Source organism: Nestor notabilis, unplaced genomic scaffold, assembly GCF_000696875.1.
Source record: "Nestor notabilis isolate BGI_N333 unplaced genomic scaffold, ASM69687v1 scaffold22539, whole genome shotgun sequence".
Taxonomy (NCBI): domain Eukaryota; kingdom Metazoa; phylum Chordata; class Aves; order Psittaciformes; family Psittacidae; genus Nestor; species Nestor notabilis.
The window spans coordinates 29,761-54,301 of NW_009943557.1; the positions used below are offsets into that span (position 1 = coordinate 29,761).

General features: G+C 45.5%; 1 protein-coding gene across 1 annotated transcript in view; it reads right to left on the reverse strand.

The window, feature by feature from the left end:
• The window catches only part of FAT2 (FAT atypical cadherin 2), a 57,031-nt gene that overhangs the window by 6,619 nt on the left and 25,871 nt on the right, over positions 1-24,541 (reverse strand). Inside the window, exons 7-20 of the mRNA XM_010022002.1 lie at positions 22,949-23,102; positions 20,943-21,207; positions 20,317-20,527; positions 15,297-19,349; positions 12,857-13,053; positions 12,075-12,228; positions 11,092-11,325; positions 9,912-10,301; positions 8,361-8,575; positions 7,623-7,760; positions 6,811-6,954; positions 5,949-6,146; positions 4,061-4,868; positions 3,149-3,294 (exon numbers count right to left, since the gene is read on the reverse strand). Of these exons, the coding sequence (XP_010020304.1) occupies positions 3,149-3,294; positions 4,061-4,868; positions 5,949-6,146; positions 6,811-6,954; positions 7,623-7,760; positions 8,361-8,575; positions 9,912-10,301; positions 11,092-11,325; positions 12,075-12,228; positions 12,857-13,053; positions 15,297-19,349; positions 20,317-20,527; positions 20,943-21,207; positions 22,949-23,102 (7,307 nt within the window). The remainder of the gene's footprint in view (positions 1-3,148; positions 3,295-4,060; positions 4,869-5,948; positions 6,147-6,810; positions 6,955-7,622; positions 7,761-8,360; positions 8,576-9,911; positions 10,302-11,091; positions 11,326-12,074; positions 12,229-12,856; positions 13,054-15,296; positions 19,350-20,316; positions 20,528-20,942; positions 21,208-22,948; positions 23,103-24,541) is intronic.

Sequence of the window (24,541 nt, forward strand, 5' to 3'; positions counted from 1 at the left end):
GAAGCTCATCTTCCCAGATAATAAGGTGCAGAGCCATGTGATCATACTCCTGCTTGCCCCTTCTCCCCCCTTCCTGAGCCTAATGAGAGCCCCAGTACTGAGACTATTCATCACCAGTCACAGGTGGACTCTTGTTCTGGGCCAAGTGGCTTTTATTCTGTTCTCACTGTCTTGTTAGTGGTGGGGAAGATACTGGAGCAGTTGCCCCTTTGGCATGGGTGAGAGTGCTGAAAGGACTTTGTTGAGGAGGAGCACCGGCAGCTTTCTCTGGAGAAGGCAAGGAGGAGCTAGAAGGCAGAGAAAGGAACTACTGTTGTACCCTGCTCCTGACCAGTGTGTTGGAAAGCCAAACCAAAGCTGCTGATAGGTACTGAAATCCAACCCTTGATCTCCAGTAGGTGGGAGGGAGACAAGATATTGAGCTGCTGAAAACGAACCACACCACTATCTTCTGCATTAAACTGGGGCATCAGAAATTCCTATTTGTGGCACAAGATTCATCTTTAAAATTCATATGGAGGAAGGAGAAAGGATAGATGTGTTGTTTCAGGGTGAACTCGGGGGTAAATCTCTCTTTCACCTTTTTCTCCCCAGTGCTTTCTTGATAAAACCTCTCTCTCATAGAAACCAAGAGCCTATGGAGAAGGAGAAAAGAGATGGAACGAAATGTTCATGGAAAACCTGCAGAGCTTGCTATGTAACATTAAGCAATTAATCCCAGGCAAAAGATCTCCTTGGGGGTATTAGAGTCAGTGTGGAGTGGTGATGCTTGGTAGAGGCTAGAAGAGGAGGAGTGATTATGTGCTACACTGAACTAGAGGAACCTACATACGATACGATGGGGCTGCTCTGGAGTCAAAAGCAGAGCAGGACAACAGCTAGCTCTTGAAGAAGCCCATGGTGTAAATAAATCCCAGTTGGAGGAGACAGCAGCTGCTGAAGGAAGAAAGAATTAGGTGCAGCTGGCACATGACATGGAAAAGCCTCAGGGCAGCATGTGTGTAAATCTCTTTGCACAATTGGCAAGCACACCAGAGAGCTTTGTCACTTCCCTTTATCTAGAGGAACATGATTTCACTTCAGATGGGTCTATAGATTGGGCTTATCAATTTTTGGGGCTGGGAGACAGCTGAGAACTCGATTCCCTGCAGCAAGAACTGACAAGCTGCCAAGTCTTTCCCAGCTTTCCTGGCTTGCCATCCCCTTGCTGCAATCTATTTCTGCACATCAGGAGAGCTTAGTGATTGGAAGGGCGATGGTATGCTTGCACTTGGCAGAACTCATCCTCTTTACCAAATCTACAAACCATCAGTTCTGATTCTTTCAAAGCTTTGGCTCATACCTAGAGTACTGCAACCTACAAAGCTTAATCTTGAGGGATTCCTTCAGTATCTTTCAGGCCTGATGGTCTATAAGAGGTTTGAACTCTGATATACTGCAAGTAAAGTAAGTCAGGGAAGAAATAATTCACAGGCAACTTTATGGTGAGACTTTAAGAATGTTTTCTATTGAAAAGCTTGTGGAGACATATGGGTACAGATCATGGACACACTGAACTCCACCAGTAATAAGTCTTTTCTCCCTTGACTCTCTGTGTTAGGCCTGGCTCAGTAGAGCTTCCTGCCACCTTATCCTTTCTGAGCACCATTGGAGTTCTGGAGTGACTCCTTCCCAGAGATGGGGTAGAAAGCGAAAGACCCTTCTTGAGAAGTTTTTCTCATCAGCCCTTTATAATACAGCCTAAAGTCACCGTTGGAGATGGTACAGGATATAGGGATGATGTTTTTCTGCTCCTGCTCTTAAGCTATGGCTCTGGCAGCAGGAGCTTGCAGTATGTACTATGAGCAGGTCTCTGAGTGCAGCTGCTGTGCAGATCCCTGGGGTAGAAAGCGAAAGACCCTTCTTGAGAAGTTTTTCTCATCAGCCCTTTATAATACAGCCTAAAGTCACCGTTGGAGATGGTACAGGATATAGGGATGATGTTTTTCTGCTCCTGCTCTTAAGCTATGGCTCTGGCAGCAGGAGCTTGCAGTATGTACTATGAGCAGGTCTCTGAGTGCAGCTGCTGTGCAGATCCCTATCTGTGTGGGTCTTTTATAACAGCAGAAAGAAGAGGTTTTGTTTCTCCTGTGAGAAGGGATGAGGGAAATCAGGGACAGGATGAACAATTCCAGGTAGGTTACAGTGTGTAGATCTCAGTGTGATTAGTCTCAGAGACAAATCTCTGTAAGCTATGTCTTATGATCTTGGTCTCCAGTTTGTCTGAATTTAATTGATGAGGAATATACAAGCCCCCTATTCTTTAGTTATCTGCTGCTTTCCTCCTGTTGCCAAAGTGTAAGAGGGAGACGATCTTTGGATGCTGGATAGATTCATTGTGCAGACAGAGGGAGGAGAGTGATCAGACTGAAATGTTCCTGGCTCTGCATGTGTCTTAAACAGTAAAACCACCTGAAGAAAGTGGTTGAAAAGAGTGGGGGGTTGAGAAATAACATTCAAGACTCCTGTTTTGTCTGTTCTATCCATTCTTGCAAAGGACCTTTAATTAGAGGTTCATTTGATTAGATGCACGACCTGACTGGCATAGATACTGATGCAGGTAAAGACTGGTGATATCATTCCTAATCTCAGAGCTCACCTGTGCCTTCCTCATCTCTACCTCGCTATCCCAAGCCTCTAGTCCAATGTTGCTGTCTCATATGTGAAGGATTGAGCCATATTGTGGGCTGGCAAACAGTTTGTCTGTTCAGTAGGAGTCTGACTCCTCTCCTAAGGTCTGGGAGGGACGTTTGCCTTTTGCTATACTGAAAGCAGACTGGCATGAGGAAAATTCCACCTAGTAAATTCTTTGCTCTTAGAGGTGTGATATGGGACAGGGATGGAGAAGCAAACTGTAAGAAAAGATGATAATGTAGATCTATGATATTGGTGTATGCTGCCTTCACACCAGAGACTAGCACATGCATTCACAGATGTAAAAAGGTTTCACTAGTTGCGGTTGCAGCAATCGACAAACTGTGCTTGGTCTTCCCAAGTCTTACATTTTAGCTAGATTAATTATTAAGGGTACATATTATTGCATCTTCTCTCTGTGATTCCGTTCCCTGAAAGAGGAAGGTTTTTTTACACATTACATTGCAGCACATACCTCCAAAGTGGCATGGTCAGTCCCGTTAGCATAGAACACGACAGCGTGCAGTTGGTGGGTCTTCAGGCGAAAGTGCATGTGCCAGGAGCCGATGTGTGAGTGCTGGTACCAAATGTAGCTGTGGCCTCCAAACCTCACAGCTGTTCCTGTAAGGAGAATGAGTGAAAGGTCTTGTCTTTGTTGTGCTTTGACACTATGGACTGCATCAAGCCTTGCTTCTTTTCCCGGCTTGACATCCTAACTGTCCAGGAACAGCCCCATCCACAGTAACCCATGTACTGCTGCACTGTATCTCCCACAGCTCCTATTTGGAGTTCCCAGTATTTAATCTATGTACTCAACTGTAAAATGATTTTGCAATAGCTGTCTGGCTATTTCTGTCCTATAGCACAAGTGCTCTTAATGCAGTCTACAACACCCTTGAATTTCCTTATCCTTAATAGGTTTTTATATTATTCTATGGTATCCCCCTAACGTTCCTGCCCAAGTGGTGCTAACCTCTGTTCCTGCTCCCTCCATTTATTTCTTGAAGTATACTGGAGTGAGTATAACAAATATGCTTTATCTGGCTTTCCTTGAATATATCAGTCTGTGCTTTGTTGAGTCTACAATACAGGATCCCAGAGATCAAAATTCTGACCACTGAGCTTCATTACCAGCTAAGTATCAGTAACTTTTCCCAATGAGATAGATGTTACTGCTGTTAAATGCTACAGGAGATAAATTTAAAACAAACAAAAAAAATCTATGTGCAACTTTCAAGCTCTAAGAGTCTAGATTTGTCTTCAAAATTGCAGGCAGAGTTATTGGTCATTTTGGCAACCTAATTCGTTGGAAAGTCCATGTGCTTTATGGTGTACTGAAGGAATACACAGTATGCCCAGGTTTACAGCACCTGGAAGGATTGCTCACCATTGCAAGAACAGATTTGCTCCAAGCTGTGCCGTGGGGTGAGGACACTGAGTCGGGCAGTGCTGTAAGTAGACATCATGCCTGGATCCAGCTGGATGGTTTCCTTGCAGACACGGTGGGGGCAGTCTGACCCATGACATGGCACATGAATTGCTTTCTTCATCCGGAGACCAACAAGTTGGTCCATCTCCCCAGCCGACACAGTGATCTTATTAGCAAGGACCCGAGGCTCATACAAGGAGCCATGTGGCTCTCCAACAGCCAAGAGCAGGTCCACTCCATCAGAGGTAGCTGCAGGCTGTAAGCTGGCCATGTGGATGTTCTGGCGCCGGGTGACGAGGATGTTTCCCAAAAATCTCTGCAAGTTGCGCCAGTGGTCCCCCACAAACTCCTCAGGGGAGAGATGTCGGAAGTGTAGCACCACCGCCTTGTCCAAGGCCTCCTGTGTGAAGCACCACACGTGGACGTTGACGCTGGTGGTGGCTGTGAATGTACCATCGCTGACTGTCACATTCAGAAGATAGTGGCCATGGGGAAGCTTGTCCCCAGCAATGATCTTCCCATCTGCAGCCCCAACAGAGAAGAGCCCCTTCTGGGGCATTTCTGCCACCAAAGTGTACACCAGTGTGTCATGGGGGTCTCGGTCCGTGGCATGGATCTTGCCGAGAACACCACCTCGGAAAGCTTCCTCGTTGGTGGTGATGAATATTTCCAGGGGAAGGGCTGAGGGGGCATACTGACTCTGCTCAGTCACTTGGATGTTTATAAATGCAGACGAAGACAGGGGAGGGATACCGCTGTCGGAGACCTGTCAAGGAGAACAGAAGGATCTGTTATAGCCACATTCTGGCTTACTGTCACCTCACCTGACTGGATGGGATGATAAGGTCTTGTGAAGGAAGCGTGCCTTGCAGGTAGCAGTGGGTGGAAGCTGTCAGGCAGCGGGCTGGGAATGGAGAAGGAATGGGAAATATTGGCAGCAGTGTTGGACCTCTGCCTGGAGATGGCCCCAGGGAAATTCCTTCCAGCATGGAGACTGATTGAGACCTTCTGTTAGCGGTAGGGTCGCACTCATTTCCGTGTGCGCTCATCATCAGCTCAGGCACACCTGAGCAGCTCTGATTTCCTGAGGATTAATCATCTTTAGAGACATTGCCAATCTTTGGGGCTCCATCCGTAACTGAGTGTACAAAGCTACAAAGCAGTTACGCACATCAACACATTTGCTCACCTTCTGGACTATTCAAACCCATGTCCCACCTGTGACAATGTCTGTCTAGCATGAGTCAAGGAACCTCAAAATAGAAAATGCAAATAATCAGACTACAGAGTAAGTTTCTCCCTAATCTTAGGCAGTTAGTGGTTGATGTTTATAATGTAGTAGTGCCTAGCTCTTAGAACAACTACTATTACTGAAGAAGTATGTACTTTACATGTTGTTATCCTTTTGTTTTGCTACTATCCTTACTGATAACACTGAAAAATAATTAATTCCCTCTGCAACAGCAGAAATCCTCTTCAAAGAGGAATTTAAACAGCTTCTTAAATGACAAGGATAATTGGAGAAAGTTTGTAGGACCAGACCCAGGTCTCACTTTAAGCTGGAAGTTGCTAGAATGATGCTGGGAAAAACATCCAAGAAAACTGACAAAGTATTTCTCATTATCACATTATCTGATTTTTATCAATGCAGAAGCTGCCCCCTGCTTCTTGCGAGTAGGCTGTGTAGAGAAATGAGCTCTGAGGCTGGTTCCAAGCTGCGCAATTTGTGCCTGGATTGGATTTCTCCGAAGCCAGAGATGTTTCCATCCATCTGTGTGATCCTAATTTTGTTGCTGCTTAATCTACCTGGGGGATTCCAATACCAGGACAGCAAAGCAGGCTCTACCTGGACTTGTAATAGGTACTGTTCCTTTATTCTTCTGTTAAGGATGGAAGATGTCACCAGCAGACCATTTTGAGTGACATCAAAAGCCTTCCCATCATTTCCCTGGGTGATCTGGAATGAGTACGGAGGTCCATTTTCTGGGGAGTCTCTGTCACTCATAATCAGCTCCAGGACGCTGGTACCCACAGGAGCATTCTCCTGAAATGGAGAAAGATGCTAGTGGAGAAAGGCAAGCAAAGAGAAAAGAACCCACATGGAAACAAATCCTACACCTCATGTCCATCTCTATTACACACAGACTTGAGACTCTTGCCAGCAATGGCAGAGACCCTGTGGTGGCAAGAGACTACCTTTCATAGCATTACCTATATGGCAACTAAGCATAGACAGTTGAGCTGATGATCTTTCTTTCCTCTTGAATCATGCCAGCACAAATGCAGATGAAAGCATGTTTTGTCTTTCTTTCTGAGTACATATAGGTGTCTCAAGTCCAAGTGACAACTGGGCTGCATCCAGCAGACATGATGATGCTTGACCATGTGCGAGGTCTGCTCTTTATGTCATGCTGTAGACATTGATGATTGAAAGGGAGAAAGGGGCTGCAGGTCAGGCTTGGAAAGTGTGGAAAGCTTTACAATCTCTGTACTGAAAGGACAGAGGTGCCTGAAACTATTGGAAAGAGAAAATGGCATCTGCTGACAGAATATCTGTCCTTGCAGATGCTACCAATTTTTTGTGGCAATGACCACAAAGCAATAGCATGCTTCATCACTGTCTCACTCCTCTGCTCCAGCAGCAGCCCGTACATGAGTACCTTAGTACCCTGAGATGGACTGGGAGAACAAACCACCTCCTGGCTTACCTGCACCACCACGCTGTAGTTAAGCTGGAAGAACCGAGGAGGGTTGTCATTGACATCAGACACATGGACACGCACAGCAACGTCGCTGAACTGGGCAGGGTGGCCATTATCCATGGCTCGAACTGTGAGGGCATAACTGGGGATCTGGAGGAGATATAGTGCATGATTACTTGGAGAAATGGAGGGAAATGGTGGGGTTTTCTTATGTTGATGTTTTACTCTGCCGTAGCTTGTTGAAATGCTTGAGGCCATGCATTGCACCGTAACAATAGCTTTGTCCTTGGCTAAGGCTCTGCGTCCATAAATCTCAAAGCACATTGGAAAAGAAATCAGTCTCACCATAGTTGCAAAGATGGGAAACAACTTGCCAAAGATGGATGAGACCAAGCTGGGAAAACATCTGTCAATAGTGGTTTGAGCTGCTACTGTTTTATGAATGAGAGATTGTCCAGATGACCTTTCCATCTCCTCTCTGTACCTGTTTTCTGTAATGCTCTGATGCAGAGAAGCAGAAACCAACCATGCTGGTTTCCAGTTTGGGGCTGACTCTCACCCAACCAGCTTGAAGCATCAGTGGAGCAAACCAAAGCCCACAGTTGTGATCACTGAAGGCTGTATTGCCTTCCCTAAAGCTCAGCCTTCCTACAGCAGTATTTGGGTCTAAAAAATGAATGAATGAAAGACTTGCCTTCTGCTTACAGTATTATGAGTAGATCATTCAGAAAACAGGAGGTAACTGAATATTTTGTGCTCCCTCAGTCTTTTGGGGCACATCAGTTGTAGACTTCCTGTTCCCATTCTCTTGAACTCACCTCCTCTCTGTCCAGGTGCTTGGCAATGCTGATTTGTCCACTTTTGGGTTGAATGGCAAAGTGTCCCATTGGGTTCCCTTCCACAATTGAATATGTGATCTGATTGTTCATTGCTCCATCCAAGTCATCAGCCGACACCTATTAGGAGAAAACAAAGCTAGGACCCTTGGCCAAATAAGGCCTTGCCATGGAGGAATGGGAGCAGGACCTTCTTGTCTGGTGTTGGTTTGAGCTTGCCCCATATGAGGAGGAAGAAGGAATGTGGTTTACGTAAGTGTCATTCATTAGGGTTTTTTTCAAGACCAAACTCAACGCAGCTACTACAGTGGCCCTGTCCTTGTCTCTTTCCTGACTTTACCACCCTTGCGATGGTTACAGGCAGGGAACTCCACATGGAAACACCTTGTGCTCCACTATTCTGCCCAGGGAAGCTTCTGCCTTCCCCAGGGAGCAAGGGTATTTGCCTTCTGCAGGCATTTTTGCTTTCTTTGAAGGTCCTCAGAGCTCCTGAGCACCCTTTTCAAGCTTTCACTTAAAGATGTCTTATAAGACAAAATGTTCTCCCTGCGTATGGAGTGCCAGGAATTCTGGCAATCATCCTTTTTTAACGTCATGCTTAAGTCTTAGATGTTTAATGTCCCAAACCCACTGAGGTGTCTGTGTCCAAAGAAAAGTGCAAAAGAAGAGTAAATAATGCATAGCACAAGTAAAACAATAGGTAAAGGTTCAGGATCATACCGTGAGGATGATTTCTCCAACTGCAGCATCCTCCCGGATATCAGCAAAGTAAGGGTCTTGGATGAACTCTGGTGCGTGGTCATTGATGTCGGTTATGTTGATCACCACCATGGTCACATCACTGAGAGATGCTGAGCCCTTCCTTGTGCCCTCGATGGATAAGTAATACTCATGACTCGCTTCAAAGTCTAAGCTCCCATTTATGTATAAGGCACCTGTGTTGGCAGATGGATAGAAAAGGACAGAAGATACTTTGAACAAATGCCATGTGAGATATCTTGGAATAGTGGAGATATATTGAGATAAGCGCCAAACTGCCAGCTGAGAAGGTGCTGTTGACCTAACTTTGACCTCCTCGGGTTAAAACAGAACACTGATGGTCATGGCATCCTATAAAACAAACTAATTGAACTGATTTTGCTATAACCTGCCTCATTCTGGTATTGAGTGTTTGAAGGGTAAAAGAAACTTCAATTCTGTAATGTCTACAAGAATCTTGATTGGAGGAGATCTGGGGCAAAATAGGATGAAAGTCCAACAGTGTTAATGAAAGCTGTGACCAAAGCAGTAGTAGACAATCACTGAACTGTGTCATAGGTAGGATGGAAAGGTGTGTGATGTAGACAAAGAGTTGTACAGGAGAAAAAGGTGCATGGCAAGATGCTGTGATTTGAAAGTGAGGCTTGAGAAGCAACATTGGAAAAGGAGGCTGTTAATCTCAAAAAATGAGTGGGGAGCATGTACTGAAGACATAAAGCAGAAGTGACAGAAAAAAGGAGGTGACAGAACGTGCCTGTGCACTTCAGTTCTTTCCTGGGTTCAGCACTGAAACTGTCACTAAGTTATTCTCTGGAAATGACACTGTTCTGCGTCTTTTAAAACGTACAAACTAATAAGAAGATTGGTGTGGAAAAATTAGCAAGAATCTCGGGGACAGAGAAGCTGAGGAAGACACCGTGGATGAGGATGTTGCAGCGAGGGGCAGAAGGCCATTGATGATGCAGCCAAGGGCTTGTTTCAGGGAGTTAACATGGGTCTATAGATAACAGTTCTTGTCAGATTGCTGTGCAAACAGAGCAGTGCTTTATTTGGCTAGTAAACCTGGCTCAGCATCTGCTCGTGGTTAACAGATTAGTATTATCCACATTCATTGAGCACTAACTTATGAAGCTGCCTGTTAAGTTGGGCTGAAGGTTCCTTGTGGGACCAGGATGGAGAGGCTTTAAAATGAAATCACCTTCTCCTTCATTTTGAAGTGGAAAAATTTCCCCATCTGGTTCTCCAGGTATCCCTCATTCCCATGGACCTGTCTCATGTTCCAGTCATATAACGGGACTCTTTCCATTAATTTCAGTAAGATTTGTATCACTCCTTAAGTGACTTGGCTGGCAAAATTTGAGGTAGAAGACTGTATTCCTTATCCCTGTGCTAGATAGAGACAGAGGGGAGTAGATGTGTAAGCCAAATAGAAAAGAAACAGAGAAGACACATACAAGGACAGCCTTCGATATTGGGTCAACATGGACCTGCTTGGGCACAAGATCGTCTTACCTGTGTTTGAGTTGAGCTGGAATTTCCCGTGGTCATTGCCATTCACAATCTCGTACTTGATCTCTGTGTTTTCTGCATTGTCCCTTGTCAAGGCTGACAAATTGAGCACCTCTGTACCCACAGCCACGTCTTCTTTTACCATGGCCACATATTCAGGGGCCAGGAAAACAGGCAGGTACTCATTTAGATCCACAACGGAGACAGTGACAGTGCCAAGAGCAGAGAGGGGTTCCGGGGAGCCCCGGTCGGTAGCACAGACTGTCAGCTCAAATGCTGAGTGCTGGGAATCCTTCAGAGGCTTTTCCAGACGGATCACCCCTGTGGTTTCCTCAATTGAAAAGTGTCCATTGGCAGAATCAGACAGAGAATAAACCACCTCAGCATTGAGACCTGGAAGGATAGGGGACAGGCTGCATTAATTCATGGGTAGGAATGCTGCTGGCTTTATTTACTTTTAATCCATTAGGACTGGGTGTACCTAATGACCTTAAATTCCTAGGGAAAATGGAGGTTGTATGAACACCATGTGTGCCCCTGTTGTTCCGTAGGTTCAGACATACAGCCACCCTGACCATCATCGTCAGTATCAACTGTATTTACTGGTGCTTCTCATTTTTGATTCCCCTGTTTTTAAACAGGATTTTCCTTTATATCTGCTTCCAAAGCAGATAAATAGGATCTTGCTTTTCTGTCATTGTAAATTCAGTCTCTGCTGGAGAGGTTTACTGGAAGTTCCTTTTTTAGGAGCCTTACCTATGCTTCTGAGAATCTTTGTGCCTTCACAAGGACCTCTCCATCCGTATCATTTACACTATCCAGATTTAAAACTCCCTTTTCCTTATCACGCTTGTTCTCAATCTCCATCTTTACTAAAGTTTCTGTCCAGTTTGGGTCCCAGACAAACTGTCTGTGACACTTTGCAATGGGGATCATGGTTACAGTTACTGAACATGTGCTCAGTCTGTCTTTGCATGTTTCTACAGATATTGTACTACATACAGGGTCACAAAAATGCTGATGCCAGCCTGCTATTCAAGAACATGTCAGCATGAGATCCAGGCACATCTTTGCCAAGATTCAATCATCTATGCTCATTGCTGTAGCCCTTCCCTAGGTTTCAAAAGTTTCTACTCAGGATGAAAGATGAACTCTACTAAAAAGTAAATCCATTCTGACTCACCTTCATCAAGGTCTCTGGCAGCAACCACGGCGATGGGTGTCTTTGTTGTGGTGTTGTCAAAAACAGCCACGGCACAATGACTAGGGAAGAATTTTGGCGCGTTGTCGTTCGTGTCCTCTACAATCAGTGTTATATCTGCCTGGCAGGAACGGCCTCCACCATCAGTCGCTTTGGCAACAAGTTGGTACATAGGTTTCTGTTCACGGTCAAGAGGTGCAGATGTGGTCAGTTCCCCTGTTGGAAAGAACAGGAGATGGTCTTGTCTCCTGCAACTGCAGTTGCAGGCTAGAATAGCTCAGAGACATTAAAGCACGCTGCCTCCCCAGCTGAACCGTGGGAGACAACAGACCAGGTCTGAACACCGTTTGTAATCCAGCTAATAGAAGTGATGTGTCCACACCACATTGCTCAGGACTATTCCCGGATCACTGCCAGCCACCACCCTGGCAGGGCTTGGCATGGGGAGTCCTGCAAGTTGGGCTGAGCTTCATGCAAGGGATGCAGTCATGGGATAAAAGTGCTGGTATATAAATTGTACTTCTAAAGGCCTTTATAAGCCCCGCTGCACTAAGCCTTCTGCACTGTAATGAACCCCAAGTGATCTCTAGAATGATCATCATGTCTGTTTGGGTAAATATACTGCCTGAGACCTGATGAAATATTTCCTAGAGTTCAGAACTTGTCTGTGACCCAAGCCAAATACTTGCTGATCTGTCCTTCTTGAGACCTGGCTGTTATCAATAGTGTCTGTCCTTCATTTTAACAATGCTAATGCAATGTTTGTAAAGAAAGCCAGCAGGAAGATGCAGAGCTCCTTCTCCTCTATCCCATATTGCAATAAACCTCCCTTTTCACCATTCCATTCTACCTTGGGAAAGCTGGAAAGAACAGTCCTTTTGTTTGCTCAAGAGGATATAAGCATTGAGCCACTCTCAGGAGTGGGTGAGGAAGAGGACAAAAGCATCCCTTTGCTCTGGTCTCACCTGTATGTGGGCCCAGCCGGAACTCCTCTGCGCCAGGGCCGTGGAGGCTGTACGTTACCTGGGCATTGCTGCCGACATCGGGGTCAGTTGCTGATATTTTCAAAATGAAAAGACCCGGCAGAGCATCTTCAGAGACTCTCCCAGTGTAGAATATCTGGTAAGGACAAAGGTGTCATTGGCTTCTGAGCCATCTCCGAAATACCTTCATCCCGTATAGGGGGGAACGGACTAGCAGAAGCTTTGCAGAGAAGGATGAACCATGTGGTTTATAGGGTAACACCATGTGCCTCACTGCTGGCTGCTGGGGTGTGGACCTGGACCAGTGAGCTCATTTCACGCAAGCCTTTGAATCTCCTTTGGGAAGCAACCACATCTGTTCTTTCTCACCATGGGTAACATCCATACCAGCGATCAGCTCTCTACAGTAACAAACCTCCTGATGGGAATCTCTCAGCTTAGCAGGATATAAAACTCGGCAATTTACATGCCCCTACCCAGGAGGCTTCCTGGCATTGTTTATCTCCAAAAATTATCCTTCATAATGCTTAGGCGCTCACTTACTGCTGGCAAACATGCTTGGAGGCTAGATTTAATGTTCTTTCTTGACATGCAGCTTAATTAAAATTGCTAAGTATAATCAAAGCAACAGGATCGTGTGAGAAGAATTATGACAAGCCAAACCCTCTTAACATGCTCTTACTGTTCTTTCTTCCTTGTTACAGTGTTCTCTCCTTCCCAGACGCTCCCCTCGTGCCCCCAGTGTCCCAGGACAGATGTTTTACCTGGCCACACTCAGGGCTGTTGTCATTGATATCCAGAACAAAGATTTCCACTTCAGTGGTAGCTTGAAATTTCCCATCAGAGGCCATAACCTTGAGGAGGTATTTCTCTGTATCTTCTCTGTCCAGAGGCTTCTTGGAAGAAATTGTCCATTCTCCTTCGACTTGGTCAACTGTGAACTGCCCCAGTACGTCTCCTTCTAGAAGGGGACAGGAGGCAAGGAAAAGAGGTGTTTAAAGTGCTGAAAATCAGAAGGGGTAAGTAAAGGGGATATAGATGTGTCCACTGGTGGTCCCTTAGGAGACCTGGAGGACTTGCAGTGGTGACACAGAGAGGGCACTTGTGTTGTATCAGGCCGGTGAGGAGCATTTGGTCTCCCTCACTTCACAGCTGAGAAATAGACTGCCTGTTTCTGTTATTTACTATCTGCATATTACACTGGAAGGAGGAAACAACTCCTGATGGTAAAGATGTCTCTGTAATGTTCTACAGACCTGCATATTCATTGCTCCAAAACCACATTGTCTCACCTTCCTAAAGCGTGTCAGTCTTTCTTGGTGCATGTTCCTAAAGGGATCCAAGAGTTGCAAATATGCTGCAAACATTGGTTGAATCTTATTGTTACAGTACTGTGTATAGTTGTACTTCCTTTTAACCTACAGGTGTATTTAATATATAGCTACGCTTTCTGGGGCTACTTTTTGATTCTGTAAGAGCCAAATGATGAGAGGCAGGGAAATCCAGACTAGGCAGGCTCTCTGGTCCACCAGATTCATGCTGCTCCTACTGATGTGACACAGAGCAGATTTTAAATGGGTGGATGCTGCCCCTGGAGAATCCTTCTCTTCTGGCAAGGATCTGAGGTTGTCGGCTGAACCCATGCAGCTGGGCAGAAGGAGGGACCACATCAGGTGATGGGAGGCAATGAAGGGAGCTGCTGCAGGGCTTGTTTGTGTTAGACTCTGAAGGGCCTTGTACAGCAGGGTAAATTAAATTCACTCTGTTTCTGCTTTCATTTAGACCGTGGTGTTGAGGTGGTGAAACTGGAGGCACAATGAGATCTCTGCTAAGTCGTCTTCTGATGCTGGGAGACTCCAGCTTATGCTTGGATTTAGTTTCTGTGTATTTGAAATCAGTGTTCATATGAACAATGGGAAGCAAGGCTCTATGTTCACCATGTCCTTTCTTTTGCTGCTGTGCTATACTGCAGTTGTATTTATATGTTTATGGGTAGAGTTTGACCTGTGCTTGTAAGCACATAGCAGAGAGAGCACATGGTATTCACCACTAACATAAGTGTGCATTCTCTAAGGTTTGAAGTAGTTGGAGGTTACTACTACTTATGAGATAGCAGAAATGTGAATACATAAATGAACTGAATCTTTCCCCCCAAAGGCCTGCAAATAGCTACAATGCTGTAAACCAACTGAAAGTACCAGCATTCTTCCTCTGTTTTGGGTGGTTACAGTAATAGATAACAGGCTGCAGCATGATCTGGCTACATGTTTTGACCCTGAAGGGTCCGCATTTGAGTTTGAACGAACATTTTAATTTGAAGTATCTGTTCCAGGTCTCAGAAAGACCCTTTGGGGTCAGAAAGTACCATAAAATCAAGCTTCTACTTGTGCAGATGCACAACAAACATTCCGGTGTAACTTTCTGGTTGTTTTGCAGCAGTGGTTAGTTTTAGCTGGCACAACTGATGTTTCAGAGGTGCAAGAGTCATCTTTTAGTAGTTCTTATTAGCCAAAACCATCACTAAGATTGACATGACAGTCTCAAATATCCATGAGCATGCAAAGTGGTTAAGTTCAGCCTTCTGAGGTCTACTTGTTTGATAAGTCAAAGTGGCTTCATAGGAAAAACATTTAATAACAGAAAGTTATATGCATCCTATGTGCATATATACAGTTACTAAGAAATAAAGGCAGGCTGCACAGGTGTGATGTGTGAACTGACTGCACCGTTTGCAGGAGAAAAAGCTGGGTCAAAGAACTTAAATACAAAACACAGTATCTATGTGAGAAAAACTTTCCTTTCTGCTGTACCACTGCTTCTGTCTTACTAATAGGTATTACAATTACACCACCTTAATTATTCCTCTGTTAAGAAAGTGTAAATAAATGTATTTACAGTACTGTGTAATTACTTACACATATTCATTTATTTATTTCCAAATAAATAAGGCTATTCAGTGGTGAGATACTTATTTATAATAATAATTCCACCCACTGCAGATAATTACTATAGAGTTTTGGATACCCCAGACTCAAACTGAAGAGTTCAGCTCATGGCAGAGCTAGGGCTTCATCTCCTGCTTCTCACAGGACTCTCAGTGTAGTGCTATTTCTGTGTTTATATTCTGAAAGACAAGGTATCAAATCCTCACTCTGAGGTGATACTCTATCCCTCACTGAGTATTGGAAACCAGGAAAAACTCACCAGTTATGTAGCATGTGACCCGGCGGTTGTGCTCGGAGATGTCTGCATCGATGGTACTCAGTGTGACAACAACCTGCCCTGGTTCCGCATTCTCAATTACTGATCCTTTATAGAAGTCTGAGGTGAACTGTGGAGCATTATCATTTTCATCAGAGACAGTGACCTCCACCAGGGTTTGGGAAGAGAGCTGGACTTTCCTGCCGTGGTCAGTGGCCACCACATAAAACCGATAGATCTCCTGATCTTCGCAGTCCAGCTCTTTCAGTGTGGTGATCCACCCGCTCTCACCATCAATGGTGAAGAGTCCTCGGAGGTTGCCAGATTCTGCTTCCAGACTGTAGGTCACTTGTCCATCACTTCCCATGTCCTGGTCGATAGCTGTCACTTGAATGACTGTGGTTCCTGATGGCATGTTCTCCATGACAAAGGCTTTGTAGGGATCTGCCTCAAAAACAGGTCTGTTGTCATTGACGTCCTGCACTTGGATGTTCACAGAGACCAGAGAGACCAGCTCTGTCTGCTGATGTGAGCAGTGAGCCATAACATCAATCTGGTACCACTTGGTGGTCTCATGATCCATGGCCTTTTTGACTTTCAAAGCCCCTGTTTGTTCATCCAGTGTGAACACCTCATCCTTATTACTTTCTGTAGTGGTTCCCTTCACCAAGCTGTATATGATGGGATCCTCTGCAAAAGCTTTGACTGACCCTATTTCTGATCCCTCTGGAAGATCCTCAGATGCAGAGAATGTATAAAGGGGCTCAGAAAACCTCGGCAATGTCACCTCCCTGGGGACAATCTGAAGATTCACTGGGACAAGGGAGTTCCAGTGAGGGGGTCTGCCATCTTCAGCTTTCACCTTGAAGTTAAAAGCTCTGTTTTCTAAACCAACAAGGCTCTCCTTGACCTTAACCACCCCAGTGGCAGCATTGATCTCCACAAGATCTTCTGCCACATCTTCTACGGAGTCAACGGAGTAAATGACATCTGCATTTGCACCTTCATCAGCATCATAAGCCAGTACCTGGATGACGGGGGAGCCTTTACTTACATTGGACTGGATGGACAGTGTGTATTCAGAGGCTTTGAACCGAGGTGGGTTGTCATTCTCATCTGTAAGGATTATTTTGACAGTGCAGAACGCCACCTTCCCACCTCCATCCTTGGCCATGACTTTAATGGCAATGACTCTCTCTGTTGAATTTTCCCTGTCCAGTTTTTGCAGGGTGGAAATACAGCCTTTATTGTCTATGGAGAACTTCTCATGGGCAAGTTTGTTTATGATGGTATAATCTATGGTGCCATATGGGCCACCATCTGGGTCAATAGCCAGCAGCTCAATCACTTTGGTACCTATCTCAGCATTTTCTGCCAGCTCTGCCTCATACACGTTCTGCTGAAAAGAGGGGCTGTATTTGTTGGCATTTGTGGTGTTGATATACACAGGCACCGTGCTCTTGAAAACTCCATCTGAAGCAGAAACTCTGAGGTTGTAAGATGACTCCAAGTCTTTTTTGCAGCGGTTGAACATGGATATTATTCCCGAAGTGCTGTTGATAGTGAAATGCCTGTTGTCATTGCCTGAAAGTATCACATATTCCAGTCGGTTGGTGTCTCCACTGTCAGGGTCCAGAGCCTGGACTTTTATCACAATGTGCCCACATGTAGCCATTTCACTTATCTTGGCTTCATACTGAAGCTGGCTGAACTCAGGGGGGTTGTCATTGATGTCTGCCACATCTATGATCACCAGGGCATCGCTGCTAAGTGGAGGATTCCCATGATCTGCAGCTCTTACTTTCATGCGAAACTGTTGATTTTTTTCATAATCAAGTGGTTGAGTTGTTGTTATTTGTCCTGTGCTGGCATCAATATTGAAGAACTTGGTAGCATCTGAACCATCATCCAAGATCTGATAGGAAACCACTTTGTTTCTGCCTGAATCCTTATCAGAAGCAAAGAGCTGGATTACAGGGGTTAGTGCTGGCAAACTCTCTGAGACAGATGCTGTGTAGATGACCTGAGAAAATACGGGGGGGTTGTCATTAATGTCCTCTACCTCCACTTCTACTCTGGCTTCTGAATAGGATCCTAGTGCTGTGTCTGTGGCTCTAACAGTGAATGTGTGTTTTGTGTCTAGCTCATAGTCCAGCTGACCTGTGACAGTAAGGACACCAGTTTTGAAGTCAGTGCTAAACAGTTTCAGGGAGTCTTCTTCCACAATGTTGTAGATGAGGCGCAAGCCCTCAGGGCTGCGAGCCTGCATGTGGAGGATGGATGTGTACAGGGGGATGTTTTCGGGCACCTTCACTCGGTAGTACAAACTTTGGAACAGAGGGTTGGATTTGTTCCTAACACTGATCACCACCTCCTCTTCAGCATGGAGTGGGGGCTCGCCTTTGTCCTTAGCAATGACTCGGAGGTTGTATTTATTTAAAGCTTGATAATCAAGTGGCTTCTTAAGTGAGATGTCTCCTAGGTAGGGGTCAATCCAAAAGTATTTGTAGTCCTCTGCAAATGAGTAGGTAATGGCTCCGTTATCCCCTATGTCTTTGTCTGTGGCTGATACCTGAAAAAGTACATCACCTGGCTCTGTGCCGTCCTGCACCGAGGTGTAATATGGCACGTTCTCAAACTGTGGTGGATTGTCGTTGACATCCTCTACATAAACCTTGACTGTGGCTTGGGACACTCTTGGTGGTTTCCTATTGTCCTTCACTTCCACAGCTACCTCGTGCATGTCTTGTGTTTCACGGTCAAATTTCACACCCTTGGTCTGGAGTACTCCAGATGCCTGGATCATTCTGAATCTTTCTTTTCCATTCAAAAGCGAATAGAAAAGTGGCTCATTTAGTTGATATCCCTTGACCCCAAGAATGGTGAGAGTCTTCTCATCGGTAGAGTTCTCCGTTACAGTCGCTGTGTATACTTCTTGATCAAATTTTAAGCCTGTACCTTGTGCTTGAGTTAAATTCAGCTTAACCAGAGCAGTACTTTTATATAAGCCATCGCCAGCTCTGACTGTTAGTTCACGGTAGCTTCCCAGGCCAGTAGAATTAAGAATGGAGATAAGACCTGTCAGTGGATGGATATAGAAAGCATTATCAAGGTTCCCTTCCACAATGCTGTAGGTCACTTCCGAATCTGCATCTTTTGCCTGCACTGACAAAAGCTCCATCCCTGAGTGGGCAGGTAGCAAGACAGAAAGCTCATAAGTGTCTTTGAGAAAGACTGGAGGTGAATCATTCACATCTTTAACATGGATTGTGACTTTTGCTGGCTTAGATGCAAATAAGCTGGGACTTCCACTGTCATGTGCATGTACACTGAAGTGGAAAACTGGGGTGAGCTCATAGTCTATATCAGCACGACTGGTCAGTGTCCCTGTGCTGGGATCTACTGTGAAATATTTCAGCGCCTCTGGTTCCAAAATCTCATAGACCAGCAAAGCATTGGAGTCTTGATCAGCATCTGTTGCATGGGTTACCAGGGGAGCATTGCTTTCATCCAGAACCATGCTTTGTGATGGAGTATTCTCCATGATCCAGCCAATGAAGGAAGGCTTAACGAAGATGGGCACATTGTCATTCTCATCTATGACATAAATAAGTACCACTGTGTCCATAAATGCTCCAGCCATGTTAGTGCCACGGACTTTCAACTGGTAAAAAGATACCTGCTCAAAATCTAAGCTCTTCTGAGTGGAAATAAGGCCTGACTGATAATTCATGGAGAACACTCCATCTCCGTTTCCATCTTTTATTTCATAGCTGACTGGTGACAAACTTGTGGCTGAAACCTGGATAAGAGGAGAGCCAACAGCAGTGGATTCACTGATCTCTGTTATGTATTCAGCCTCTGGAAATTTTGGAGGGGTGCGATCAGAGGGTCGGATGTGAACATGTACTGTAGCAGAATCTTTAAGCTGGAGGAACCCCTGATCTTCTGCCTTTGCAATAAGAGTAAATCGCTCCTGCCTGGATGGGTCCAGTTTCCGGGCAACTGTAATAATTCCAGAATATGGGTCGATGCTAAAGAAACCTTCACCATTACCTGCAAGAAGAGAAATTACAAAGTGAAGAATGTAGACACCCCGTTCTGTACCTCTTCCACAAATGCTCCTGACTTCAGACCTAATTCACATCTGCTACTTTCACTGGGAGACAATCATCTTCATTAATTTCTAAATAATTTTAATTCTAAGAACAATGAACCCATTGAGATTTATGAGATAACTTTCAATTCAATCAAAATGTAAATTAGAGATAAATACCCTTCTAATTTGAGCATATTTAGTGGTGGCAGAGCATGTATTGAAGCTTTTGCCTCATGTGCAGAACAAGGTAACACAGACTGTACTAGTTCTTTCAAGCCCTGTCATGCTTATAATTACCAATACTTCAGGAGCAATTAAATTCCTCAGTCCTTGATCTAAATTGCAGTGAGAAAGATGGAGCAAAGGATGGCTTGTCTCCTGCAAAGAATTTGCTTGCTAAACAGGCAGCGTGGCACAGCCATAAATTTTTTTTAACCTTTAGAATGAATGATAAAATACTTGCCCACTGAGCTTGTATGAGCCAAAACTACCATCAGCCAATGCCGAGAAGGTGCTTACCATGCCTCCAGAATGTATTTCTTGGTAGAAATGGTGGAAGTGATGATGCCTGTTGTGGGAATTGGAGTACTTTTGCCTAACACTTGAACAGGGATCCCTCCCTCAGTTCCCATGGATGAGAAGGGAGGATTTTAAGTTGTTCTAACTCGTCGTATTTTTTCTTAGACTAGTGACTCAACATGGAAATGTATTCTTAAAGCAGGATACTAATATTCCGTAATATGAAAATTACCTGCTTACTCTATATTTTCTCTGGATAGGGAGGAAATCACATTTTAGAACTGTGCAGCCATTTACTGTTCATTGCAACAGCTAGAGAAAGCTGGTCAACTGTCTGGCTGCCAGCTAGAGCATGGAAATGCAGGCATGTTCATAGCCTAAACCGTTTTGTTGCATGGATCTCACCTGCCTGAAGGGAGTAGTGGATTTCAGCATTGGCTCCTTGGTCCTGATCGAGGGCTCTGACTTGTATAACCTCTGTGCCCACCACTGCTGAGTCCAGCACTTCTGCTTCGTAATGGATGCTGCTGAACTGCGGAGGGTGGAGGTTGCAGTTCTCCACGTGGATGATGACTCGAACAAAGTTCCTCTTGATGGGGACCTCCTGGTCTCGTACCTGAACAACAGGGGAAGAGCAGGTATGGACACATATCAGAGTGGTAGCCTTGCCTGCACCAGGCTTCCAAGTAGCTCATCAGGACTCTTACAGAGGGTGGCATTTTCCCTTGGATGGGAATGGCCCTGTAAGTTTCAGCACAAACACTCAACTTCACTGTACTTTCCTGTATAAGGATCCTGTGGCCCTTCAATGAAATTAGCAGGTGAAAGCCTCAGCACTTGTTAAGAGGGAAAGAAGGGTGTTACCTAAATTTATCCAGGATGGTTCTATAGTAAAGGTTAACACCCTGCTTTCCTCTTCCCTGTTGCTCTAGAAAAATCCTCCCTCCAAGACCACAACCAGTTTTAATTTCTCCAGAGACCCATATATCCCGGCCAAGCTGTTGGACTCAGCAGGATGTGCCTAGACTCACCATCACTGTTAGGGTGTGCTGAGGCATGGGATGGGAACTGAAGCCTTCTGCTGTTGTGAGGACCCCGCTACTCGGATCCAACTGGAAGAGTCTTGTGCTTTTGGGGTCCACGCTGCCATGGATAGTGTAGATGAGCCCCTTGCCTTTGTCCTTGTCTGTTGCACTGACTTGAAGGATTTCCCTCCCTGAGGGGGTATCTTCAGGAATCCTTACTTCGTAATGGCTCTCCAGGAACTGGGGACGGTGCTGGTTGATGTCAATCACATGGATAAATGCCTGCAGTGGGAGACACCATGATAAGGGAAGCAGGGACATTGGAGCAACCTGACTTATGCAGTCATGTAAAATCTCAGCTACCAACTCCTCGTGGGTGTAGCCGTGTTCTTGTAACCATCATAGCTTTCTAACCCTTGGGGCTTTGCCATCCATGGTGACTGGGAACCTTTTCGTCCTTCTCCCCAAGGAAAGCCTGCTGTGCCTTTCCTTAGTGAGTTTCAATTTGCTTCCTCTTATTTTTTAATCTCTCCAGTCTGGCAAGCTGTTCAGACTGAACGTGCCTGCACTTGGCATCGCAGCCTGCCACGAAAAGCAGCAGTTGCTCAGTGGTGGTGCCAACTTTGCTGGCTGGTACCTCCACACCAGCCCTCATTAATTACACACCAGAAAGCTGGCACAGGGGGGGTGTTTGGTAAAGGAAGGAAGGGCTAGCCTATCTTAAGAGCAGCATGTGGAGAAGGTATGCAGAAGCAAAGTTCATGGTCAACAGTTTTTAGTCAAATCTCCCCTTCTACATTTAACAGCAAACCCCTGTGAATGGCCTGCCTGAATCCTGCCTGCAAAGTCACCTAGTTTCTTCTGTTTGGTCTCCTACTTTGACTGTTCTGACCCTCCTAGTGATGTGTTCACTGCATCTTAGGAAGTCCCAACCAACTGTAATAATTTGCTTCCTTTGGCAAACCTGAACATGCCATGGGTGTTTTGCACAAGCAGGTTTTCTGACATCTGCTAGCAGGCTTGAGTGCCAAAATAAATGTAGGGATGAAATGCAAGGTGGCAGGGAATGCACACCAGGCAAGGTGGGGCTTTGTTTGTTTATTTGGAACAAGACTTGAAGATAGTGGGGATAGATAGCCATCCGTTAGCACCGGGTTTCACAGGAATGGTAGTGTTCCTCACTCATCAGCCCCTGCAAACCTCCGCAGTGAATTCCCACGATAAGCATCACTGACGGGTGACTCACGTTCTGTGTCTTCCTGTGCAGTGAGGGCTGGAGTTTTGGCTGCTGCTTGTGTGTGGAGAAAAAGGTTGGTGAAAGATCAAGCCCTGAATATCCTTCCTGAGGGTAGGTAAAGATGGGCACATCTCAGCAGCCATTTTAGCTGGGGCTTAGAGACATGCCTGACAGTAAAGTGCCTCCTTCCAACAGTGCTTGCTTTTCATGTGGGAACTCAGAGGACACAGCATCTCTGCAGTTGTCCCACTCAGCCCCTAGACCTTGGTGCTGATATGTCATCAATGTTCCACGCGCTTGGAACAACACAGGGCAGGGCCAGATCTTACCTCCTGCAGATGTGTCTGTGCTGGCTTTATACATATGAACAAGTCCCAGGAACACCCTTGACATGGTACTATGGATCCAAGCCTGATCTAACTGCATATGCCTTTCCCTTACATCTCACCATGTTGTCTCAACCATGTTATAGATCAGCCTGAGCCACTGAGAGCAACTTGAGGATTAGGAGTGTGAACTGCCACCCCAGCTTGGCTGGTGGTGTAAATGTGCCCTTGTGTGCTGGCTGTGATTAACAGGAAAGGCCCAGGCTTTCCTAGACGATTTGTGTCTCCAGCAACATAAAACCAGCTTGGTACTAAGGAAAGACTTGGGTCACTGTGTTATGTAAGATCACGGTGTAAGGAGATTCTTGTGCCTGGCAACTGACCCAGAGCTCAGCAGAGTCAGAAGATTCCCGTTGACATATACTTACTTTAAATGGGGTCTTTACTAAAGAAAAAGCTTTACCTGGGTTTTGATGGTAGTGGACCCATCAGTGACTTCGACTGTCAGGTTATAGCTTGACTTCTTCCTTGCATCGAGGGCTCTTGCAATGACCATGCTGCCTGTACTCTTTTCAATGTCAAAATCCATGTCATCGTCACCGCCTGAGATAAGGGAGAGATGGGAAAAGGAAATGGGGGAGCAATTACAATCAGATTTCTGTCTGGAGCAACCTGCAGGTGGAAGGGATTCTAGGAGCTGCCTGGAGATGTGAAGGATGAGGATCTCCCCTCCAGACACCTTACACAAACCACACAAGAAGCTCATGCCCAGCCACAGATACCTGGCGTGCCAGGAAATATACCTTGAATGGGGATGTGTAGGCATTCACTCTAGCTGTACATCTTTGGCTACAGCTATACTGGGAACAGTTCCATAGAAGAAGTTTTTCCCAAATTTGGAAACTCAATATGAAATGTGATAGGTGGACACAGGAGACAGGGAAGACATGGAGAAGCTGGGCAAAGAGGTAGTCACAGATGGTGACAAAGAAGTACAAAAGGGAAGGTGAGGGGAATAAGAGAAAATGAGAAGGAGAAGGGGTAAGGATGCACATATGCATATGATGTCCTGGCTAGATTTACAACAGGCATATTTGATCACTGATTTATTTGCACAAGGTTTCCAGCTATGCAGCACCACAGGCTTAGCATGGATCAGGGACCTGCAGCGCTGAACAATGCTCTTGCTGGCTTCTAATTCAAGGTCACACTGTGGGCATATCAGCGATGGCCTTCATTGCCACAGCTGGGTGCCTGGGAGCTACCTGAAGAAGCCCAATACTGGAACAGTTGGGGAGGCAGACGGTGCTTCCAGGGCGAGCAGAGCCTGTTGCCTCCAACCCAGATGGCTGCGTAGTGCAGGGAACCGCAGGCCTGAGCAGCTCAGCAGCAGAAGGCTGTCCCTCACACTACTGCTGTTCAGCCCTGGCGTGGAAGCTCCTTTCTCATGCCTGGCTTGCTTATGGCTTCTTAGTTCTCCATTGCATGTGAAACACTGCTTCAGTGTTCTGAGATATGGAGAGGTTAAAGCAGTTTTCTGTATATATCCCAGGTCTCAACTTCTTTCTCCCTTCCCAGCTATTGGATGTTCTGGATTCTGGTTTATTCTCTTACCAGCTGGGAAAATCTTGGTTGGTTGTTAAATTACATATTGTCCCTTGTGGGAGAAATGCCATGGTTGCCAGCCATCTGGACTACCACTTTCCTGCTGGGAAGGAGACAGAAAGAAGCAGAGACAGGAAAAGAGAGACCCATGGATGCCTTTCCCTGAAAAAGAGAGGTAATCCCTTTGCACAGTGCCAAAAGGAAAAAGGAAGTCCAGGGAAGGAAACAGATTAAGATGCTGATGCTGCACCGTCAACCCCAGTGATAGAGCCCTTGTGCTCTGGGAAAGGTGAGATTTTGAAAGAGGTGTGAAGGCTCCTGGATCTCTGCATCAGCCTGTTGGTGATGCTTTGCTTCCCTGTCAGGGAAAATGAAATACTGTCCTTTTCCACCAGTGTAGAAACTAAGACAACCCTGAGAAACACTTGGTGCAGCAG